This window comes from Aedes albopictus, chromosome 1 (assembly GCF_035046485.1).
Source record: "Aedes albopictus strain Foshan chromosome 1, AalbF5, whole genome shotgun sequence".
Classification (NCBI taxonomy): domain Eukaryota; kingdom Metazoa; phylum Arthropoda; class Insecta; order Diptera; family Culicidae; genus Aedes; species Aedes albopictus.
The window spans coordinates 200,848,993-200,859,052 of record NC_085136.1 but is presented as its reverse complement, the minus strand read 5'-3'; the positions used below and the strand labels follow the sequence as shown (position 1 = coordinate 200,859,052).

The following is a 10,060-nucleotide window of genomic DNA, read 5'->3' as shown; positions in this document are numbered from 1 at the left end:
CGAAAAGGGATAAACTATAATTTAATCTGCCATTGAAGAGCATTTGAATTCATTTCCATTTTACATCGCCTCAATTACGTCGCTTCGTGTACGTTCTATTTATTACATCGCCCCAATTACATCGGATCTGTTTATCACATCGAAAGCCTTCGTGTACATCGGGCTGTGTAATATTCATCGATCGATGTAACGACCTGGTTGCAGCGATTTCGATGTAATATTCAACAACTTTTTTTGCTGTGTGACCAACCCCTTGGCGCGGACAAAATTACTGGTCAACCAGCAAAATATGCTGTCAAAACGCATTGCTGAATAGCCAGCAAAAACTTTTTGCTGGATGGATTGCTGTATTTACAGCATGTCAAAAACCAGCAAAATTTTGCTGGTTTTCAGCGAAATAAAAATAGTGTGTACAGAATATTTGAATAATCCGTTGAAAAGTGGAACGATAAGAAGTGAGTAGAGTGAGACGTCTGTTTGTCTGTGCTGTATATATGAAAACGCTTTCTTTTTGAAACGGCTGATTCTAAACCTATCTGCTCGTTTCAAGGCCCCTAAAATCAGCTGATTTTCAACGTCTTCTGATTAGGCCTATAAAGTTTTTATTATACAAGGATTTTATTTATAGATTCAAATATTTTATAGATTTATTGGCTACCACCGCTACCGCCGATCACCTGACGTTTCACGAATGCTGCGAAAACACACGCACACATTCAAAGGACCGAACGTCAAAATCTCCGTTCTACTTTTGTGCTTCTCAGTCCGATTTCGAACTTTTTACGCGACGGGGCAACAATTACAAGAAAAGTGAAAACTTTTGATCAAAAAGGAAATTTTCTTGTCTCGGTACGGTACGGTAGTGAACCTATTGAAATTGTGGACTATTGAGTGGAGAAAAGTGTCCGTTGGGCTTTCCGCGGAAGCCTTTCGGAAGTGGGCTTGCGTTCGTACAGGTAGAATAATGGCTACGAAGGTGCAGCAAATGTGAAAGTTATTTTTTTTTTCGTACCCACAATCTTGGTCGAAAGAAAAATATAAGAAGTCCTCTTTCGTCGCACTTCAGTAGGCGAAGGAAAGGGGAAGGAAGTGCAGTGTAGTGCAGAGAATAAAATCAGTGTCGTGGCCCTGAAGATTGACGTGACGACAGGTAGGAGGCTCGATTCTTCCGGAAGGTTTTGTCAAGGATTCGAAAGTCTCGAGACGTCAGAATGTCGGTGGTTCGAACCAAAGTCCTTGGGCTGGTGGACGTAATAATGCGCGTCCCGAGCCTATTCATCATCGACGAAATCCTCAAAATCAGCATGGGCCTGCCAAATTCGGCCCCTGCGACGACATCCGTAAACACCGCTGCACCGGCGGTGAGTACGACAGCAGCGGTGGAAACAGCCGAATCAGTGGTCAATGCAACGTTGAATGCCACTCTGAACGCGGCGACCGCAGCTGCTGCGGATTTCCTAGCAGGCGCATCCGGCACCATCGGAGGAGCGGACGTGGAGGATTCCTTTAGAGATGATTTCGAGTTCTATAAGCTTGTTTCGCTGACGACGCTCAAATTTCTGCTGTGCCTATTTGGTAAGTAACAAAATTTTGAAGTTGTTATATAGAAGATGGAGATGGATGCATTATTAGAGAGACCAATGTCCAATGGAGATTTTGTGCCATGTAATTGTGTGACAGCGATAGCCTTGAGTAAAGTTGAGACTGTTTGTTTGTTTGCCTCTACCTACATCTTGCTCGACAGCTAGCGGCTAGGCTACAGCGTCCGTATTGCTATTTAAATTTACCTTCATGAACTTGTTGCGTTCCTGGGTAAACACTGTTGACTGCCTAGTACATACATCAGAATGATTGCTGAGTGATGATTTAGGAAATTCTAATTAATACCGTGGGGTGCCCTAATTTCGTGCGCGCCCAAATTTCGTTAACTTCTGACATCTGAGAGCATTATTAACTAATTAACAGCGGAATCATCAAAAATTTGCTAGAACCTCGAAACTGCATTTGATCTCAATACAATTCACACAAAAAGAAATGAAAAATTTGATTTATGTCAAAGATTGAAAAATAAATTGCAAATGTATGCAAATAGCAGATGTCATATTCAGAGATACGGGAAAATCAACACTCACGGAAGTCAACAAGTATTTCAATCTCTAACAAAAGTAAATATTCCAATTTATGTTTGGTTATTTCAATTCAATATGTTTTATTATAATACGCAATAAAATTACTTGAAAATGTTATTTTCATATTTTGTGTCAACATTTATGTTGTTGGCGAAATTAGGAACCCACAATTTGTATGGGTCCCTAATTTCGTGCACTCTTTTTTATAACTCTATTTTAGAGGTTCATGTGTACTTGTAGTTATCGCATGATTCGATTTTTAATAATAGATCTAATAATTGTCTTAGTTAGTAGTTTGGTTTAAAATTAGCTTGGGACTGCTCATAAACTACGTAGAAAGTGAGAAAATAAACAATTTTTTAAATGTGGAAATACTAAGTAAGCTCGGAAACATGTTTGGGAGTGTATCCAATCACTTATCAGCAATTAGCTCGCCGCAATCAGGTGAAGCTGTTTTGGGTTCCAGGACATTGCGGAATTAAAGGAAACGAGCAAGCCGATATGCTAGCAAGACTTGGATCGTCTCATCAATTCATAGGTCCTGAACCATTTTGTAGCATTTCTGGATGTTCTCTCAGAATGGAGTTTAAAGCTTGGGAACAGCAGAAAATAAAATCCATTTGGGAGAACACCACAACTGCGAGGCAGTCTAAGCGATTTATAAAGCCAAACGTTGCAAACACTCGCAAAATTCTGGAACTTTCCAAAAAAGATAGTAGTACTTTAACTGGCCTCTTAACAGGTCATTGTCCGAGCCGGTATCATCTGAAGGTTATTGGAAAACTTCAAGATGATGTATGTCGCTTGTGCGGCATAGATACAGAAGACTCGGAACACTTGTTATGCCGTTGTCCGGCAGTTATAACTAAAAGAATTAGGTTCTTCGACAAAGGGCTAATAGAACCCTTTGATGTCTGGAGGACAAACACAAATACGGTGGTCCAATTCATTCGAAGTGTGGCACCGTGTTGGGATATCGCTTCTGGTCAAAGTCTGATTATTACCAATACCAATGGTGATACGTCGACTTAACAAAGCTAAATAAAAATGGGGCATATAATAGATCTATCAACTGATCGCAGTGACTTAGATACCCAACAAGGAATAAAAAAAAAGTAAGCTCGGAATGATTTTATTTATTGGATGTAGTAGCTTACAGCAGCTAATTTCGTTCAAGCAAATTATTACCGTAAGCCTTATTGCCAGAACACAAATTTGGAAGACGACACTTTACTAGAACCAACCTCCCGAGGAATGTGCCTATTAATGGCACATAATAGAAAGGTAAAAATCTATAATTACAAAAATGAATTGATTCACATTACTGACCATCAATAAAGTTAATGAACATTTGATTCAAATAGCAAACACTATATTGTTTAATTAAGATGTCAATTGAAGAGCAAAACAAACGTCAAAAATAATAACCCTCAAAACTACAGAAGGACTTTTGGAAATCTTAATGTAAACATTCGGGACCAACATGGGAAAATATTCACTCATATTTCGTCACAGACATCGATTTTATCTATACGTTATGGTTCCATTGGTATTGTACGAGTATGCTACGTTTTGAAAATTAACACATTTAAGTCAATTCTACGTCTTTTAGAGTGAGCGAAATTTGGACCCATTTTGAACGAAATTTGGAATCCGTGCACGAAATTTGGCACTTTCAAACAAATCAAAACTATTGCTTTAACTATCTTGTATAATGCGAAGTTGCCTAATTTATATTTTTCTTGGGAGCTACAGTGCCAGCACTAAATATTATGGAAGAAATTAATCTGATATACTTTATGGTAAAATTCCAGTCGTTTATCAAAATTTTAGAATTCTTAAGTGCACGAAATATGGGCACCTCACGGTAATTGTAATTGTAATTTATTGATATCCAATGGATCCAATAGTGCACTTCCAGTAGGATCTGGGACCATTCGGGTAGAGGGGGTCTGTTTTGGGCACTTTTCTATAACTCTGTCAATTTCACACCAATTGACTTGATTTTTTAATATCGGCTAGATACAGTACGCTATACTGCCGCCACTCGCATAACAGTCCCATCTTTGCTGGGTTTCCTAGTTGATTGGAAGTTGATTTGATTAATGACTTCAACCTATAATTTCATCTAAAATAAATTTCTACTGGTGAACTTATGGGATCCATCAAATTTATTATAAGTTTTTTTTTCTACGTGGTAGTGGAATAACTTTGGAGTTTCAGACTCTAGTTTAATTTAAAAACACTTCACTTATACTTCACTTTTGCAAAAGAAAATAAAAAATGAATAACTCTTTTAAAGAAAACTAGAAAGGACGAGCAAATTCCTTTTAATTCTACTACTGTGCTTATCTTCGGACAGATAGGCCTATTTCGTCTGTGACTTACAGACTTCTTCAGTGTCAAGTGCTCGACAGTCGAAAGTGAAGTATAAGTGAAGTGTTTTTAAATTAAACTAGAGTCTGAAGTAACAAGTTCTACTAAAAGCTCTAAAGTAATAGTAAAATAACTTTGGAGTTGTTTATTTAGCGTGGTGTCCCTGGTTGATTGATTTATCTTTATTTATTAGACTTTCAGCCCTTTCAGCGCTATAGTTGATCAATATTTGACCTATTCGACATGATTGGCCGAATAGTACATTTGTTATTCGACTGAACGAATATCTGGTGAAGTAGAAAATAAGCTGATATTCGGCCCCAATATACGATACACCACTATGTATTTTACTTTATCGATAAAAATATACAAAAATAATATTTGACACACAATCTTCCACTTTACGTCTGGCATCAACGCACCAACGTGAACCCTCTGCCACACAGTCATTTCTCAAACACTCAGTCGCTCCAGCAAGAATTTACGCAGATGCAGTACTAAACGGTCTGCCGTGGGCAAGCGAATTGCTTCATCACTTCCTCTCCTTCCCCTGATTGATCAGCAATCAGACGTAGTGGCGCCATTCTCGCCTAAATATAGAAGATGACCAATACTAACACACTTAAGATGCTCGTTAGTCCCAAGAAGATAATCCTATTGATTCTTTGTATGCTTTGTTTCCAGCAATACTACTTAGGTAATCACTAAGCAATCGAAGAAGCCATACAGCCGGCTGTATTAAGTATTTGTACTGCCTGCTGTGCTATATAAGCAGTTCGAATGCATAGTTGCCTTGTTAGCACTACATACTGATACAGAATAATCAAACTTTGGATGTTAGAATATGTTATTCCTATAATAATTAGTTATAGGAACTACACTGTCCTTACATTTTCATATAAGGCTTCTGTCAAGTGATTTATTACATACTTGCTAGCATTAATTACTGAAAAAATTTCTGTTGGAGGAAAAAAATATTTAGTTCTGCAAAAGTTTTCAGAAAAAAAAACTTCAGGTTCCCTGTAAGTATTGTCGAAGCAATTTGAAGAAAATTTCTTACCTCCTCCCTCCCCCTCGGAGCATAATTTCTTATACTTAATACATGGCTCGTAGCAAAATCAGAGACTTTGCAGGAAAACCGTTCTCGTATGTACATGATTTTCCAGAACTCGCATGTCGTCTTGTAGTCGATGAACCGGTGATGAGTTAGTTGGTATCTACGGCCATTCTGGAGAATTTGTCGTACGGTGAAGATCGGTCCCGTCAATGACTGGCCGTCATTGATGAAACTTGATAACTTCCCATGAACTCATTCGTTTCTAGTTTAGACCATTTGTAGGCAGAAGTTCTCCCATTTCAAATCATCACCTTTTTTGTTAACCTTTCAGGACGCGCGCCTGTCTGATCCCAAAAATAAACTTGAATTTATGATGAACACTGAATAAAATTCCTGCATTAAATCAGCTTTAAAAAGGCTGCATTCAATACGTATGCGTTCGCTATGGACCCGCATTTCAACAATTTGTGTCCGAGACGATTCCCATAAGATACTTCAAATTCCATGTGGACGCTAATTCTTCCGGATTCCTAGCTGCATTTTTTTCCAAGATTCGAATAAATCTTTCCGGTATTCTTCCTTGTGAATCTTCGAGGATTCCTGAATTCTGACCGATTTCTCCTAGATTGTTTCACGGGAATCCCACATTTTTTTTGTATTTTTTTTCCAGTGATTTTCACAGTATTTCTTCAAGGGTCCTTCGTGGGATTTTTCATTCTGCCCAAGAACATTTTCATTTGATTTCTGTTAGAACTTATTCCGAGATCTTCACAACAGTTTTTCTTATATTATATCGCAATGTTGTCGCGGAGTTTCTCTCTTTCTTGAAAGTTTTCCGCTAATCTTTCCGGTGCATCTCCTGAGAATTCCTTGAGAGATCTCCTGGATTTCTCTTATAATTGCTACAGGGAATATTCCTTCTAGTTCTTCCAGAGAGCTCCTCCAAGGATAACTGACACTGAGGAAGATTAGAAGTGGTAGTCGAAATACGCGTATCTGTCAAAGGATAAGCAAAACAGTGCGGTATTAAAAGGTACAAAACTGATTACACTCATTCGAAGAGGGTATTCTGCTTATATGGTTCGAAAAGTCGGTAAAAGATCCTCCAAGGATTTTTTGAGATGTTTTTCACAAATTTTCTGCAGGAGTTCTTCTCAGGTTTTCTACTAAGGTTACTCCTGTTATATCTTCAAGAAATTTCCTTTCTTTTAGAGTTTTTCGATGGATTTCCACAGCTGGGATAAGTTCTTGCGTGATTCCTTTTGAAGTTTCACCAGAGATTCCTATCGGAGTTTATCCAGATACCTTTCCCCAGAAAAAATCCTTCCGGTGTTGGTTTTGGGATTTCTCTCAGTTTTATCCTGGACTTTCTCCTAAGATTTTTTCCGCGGTGCCTTCTGTGATTTCTGCAGGAGCTATTGCTGATACTTCTCATGGAGTTCTTCCCATGATTTCGAAGCTTTTTTAAGCTTTCCATCGTAGTTGTGTACCGGATTTCTTGTAGTGCTCCAATTAGCATTATTTTTCACAAATAGCTTTTTCAGGAATCCCTGCAAGAAATTGTCCCGAGATTCTGGGTGGTCCTTTGGGATTTCTTTGCTCTCGGAGTTCTTGCAGGGATTATTCCAGGAGTTTTTCTTCGGCATTTCTTCTGGGAAAACTTTCGAATTTCTTTGTATGGGATTCCCGGAGAAATACTGGAAGGAATCAAGGTGGAATATAGCAAGAAACTCCATAGAAGAAACTTTGGAACTACATCTCTGAAACAAGTTGTGGGAGTAGTCCCGAAAGAAAATATTAAGAGAATTCATGGAGGAACTAGGGAAACCTAAACCCCGTAAGAAAATTCAAAAGGAGTATCTAACAACTCTCTGAAAGAAATCCTTGAAGAACTTCTATCAAAATCTCTCGAAATCCCCGACTGAAACTGTTTGGAAGCTATCCTGGAAAACCATTAGGAGAACTATTTATATGTAGGAGCAAATACGTTAACAAACTCTGGATGAATTCTTAGAAGAACTGGGGAAAGTGAAGAAAACTTAAGGTAAAAACCTTAGATTCAAGAAAGATGAATTCTGTGAGAAACTGTGAAAAAAATAAAGGAGAAACTACGGTAAGAATCCAATAACTCATACTCCCCCTTCGTAGACTTTTGGCAACAATTTTAAAAATGTGTAGTCAGAACTTATTTTGACATATGTTTAAGCTCCATATTTTTGGTACTGTTTTTAGCATGAGTAACTCTCGCTAAGACCGGCCCACTATTTACACCTTGTCTTAAAAAATGCTTATGGTGGCGATTTTCTGTAAGTCTTTGCCAAAAAAAAAATAGGAAAATTCATTTGATTAATCAAAGTAATGCACCCCTCGTTAGTTAGAGTCACAACCACAACCGTAGTAGTAGGCCAAAAGTCGAAAAAATGATTTTCTTATTCATGAGTTTGTATAATTTTTATAAATCAATTATGTTCCCAAGAATGCAGAAAATCCATTTTTATGTAAGTTTGTGTTGCATATTTTGCTTGAAAGCGTGGGTACTAGAGTGGGTCAACGTTGTATCGAGAAACTTTAAATTTGATCGTATCAACCCGGAACAAAGCTTCTTCAATCTATATTAGCGCCCAAAACAACTGTGCAAAATTTGGGAGCGATTGGTTGCGTCCCCGTATTCCGCATTGCAATTGAAATTTGTATGGAAGTTAGTATGGGAAAACGTCCTTTTTTGCATTTTACTCATAACTTGAATTCTTTTGTCTAATACCATGTAATCAATGACGTTAAAGTGTAGCCTAGGATATGCCGAAAAACTTTGCCGAAGACCGCAAAGTGATCCGACGCTTGTGAAAAAAGTTATTCGCCTGGTAACTTAGGCCAAAAATTGAGATTTTATTATTGATGTTATTCCTTTACATGTTAAATGTTAAGCACCACTGGGCAATCTGTACGTTATAACTTTTTTCACAAGTGTCGGATCACTTTGTGGTCTTCGGCAAAGTTTTTCGGCATATCCTAGGCTATACTTTACCGTCGTTGGTTAGACTGTTTTAGACGAAAAATTTCAATTTATGAGAAAAATTCAAAAAAGCACGTTTTCCCATACTAAATTCCATACAAATTTCAATCGCAATGCGGAATACGGGGAAGCAACCAATCGCTCCCAAATTTTGCACAGTTGCTTTGGCCGCTAAAACGAATCGAAAAAGCTTTGTTCCAAAAAATCGACTTTGTTGACCCAGTCTAGTGGGTACTGTTATGCAGTTTGACATTCTCAAAATTTGTCGAAAAAATACATGATCTTCGAGTTGTACACCGCGTGTCGTATAACAAAACCAAGTGGATTTTCAATTGGTTTTCAACGCAGAGAATCAGAATAGATGTTTATATTTCAAATTCAAAGCACCAAGTAGTGGAACTGGATGTTTTTGGACAAATGGGGATGTGAGTAATAGGCACATAATTTTACCCATAGAATATATACATAATAAAAATTCATGTAACATTTCAAACATGTTCTTAATCACATTTAATCAATCGTCAGCCATCAAATGATCAGATTTGAGTAGTAGAATCTGTGAAGGTTGTAGCTGCAAATATCTGCATACAGGTTTGCAGGATGTATTGGCAGTTTTTAAAAAAAGACACTACACCGTCTTCAGCCAGAGGCCACACAGACTGAACATTGCCAACCAGTGTTGCAAAAATTCAATTCATTCAATTGAACACTAACCAACCAAGCTGTTCAGTCATTTTTCATTCTAGTTATGTTCAAAACGATTTCATTCAATCAGAGCACCTATCAAATGAGAAGCGAATCCTTGTCAATTGAATAAATTGTCACTCGAATGAGTAGCTTGACACGAAACACGGAAAACCCCGCAAAATTCCGCCAGACTGAAAAAATGTCGAATGTCGGGTCAAAGTCGGGTCAATTTTTATCGAATGTTGGGCCACTGTTGGACCAACATTGATCAACTATTGGGTCTATGTTGGGTTTGGTGGCCAAAATAAAAGAAGGTGAATGATAGGTTGATGTCGGGTTTGACGTCATCAACGATGGTAAAAGCTTTGAACCTACAACACCACACATTTATGCTTCCTAGATGGGGATCAATTGAATGATATGTGCCTTGACTGAGGCTGGATCTGATGTCAATTGAATGATCAGAGGCTAGTCAATTGATATTCCGATGGTAAATGGAAAAATGAGTGGTTACCTATCTCAATTTCATCTTTAAATATCGGTTGATACTGACACTTCGCAGCTCTGTTACAGTAGACGTTCGATAAGTGCAACATGTTTACGTTTCACTTACCGAATGAAATTCGATAACTGCAACAACTGACAGACGTCACATAAGTGTCAGTTGCTGCAGAATGCAACCAATGTGCATACGAAAAACATCGCATTGCAACAAAATTGCATGCAAAAAAACATCGCAGCACTGTTGACATTTCATTTTGACGGATAGCGGTGCGATAACTGCAAAACTGTTGCACT

At 38.0% G+C, this 10,060-nt stretch overlaps 1 protein-coding gene across 2 annotated transcripts in view; it reads left to right on the top strand.

The window, feature by feature from the left end:
- Positions 1 to 739: 739 nt before the first annotated feature.
- The window catches only part of LOC109432127 (protein TRC8 homolog), a 51,169-nt gene continuing 41,848 nt past the window's right edge, over positions 740 to 10,060 (top strand). The window contains exon 1 of one of the 2 annotated variants that reach the window (XM_062846125.1): positions 740 to 1,575. In XM_062846125.1, coding sequence (XP_062702109.1) covers positions 1,212 to 1,575 — 364 coding nt within the window. In that variant the 5' untranslated portion in view covers positions 740 to 1,211. The remainder of the gene's footprint in view (positions 1,576 to 10,060) is intronic. The other variant, XM_029867006.2, reaches the window with a different exon arrangement.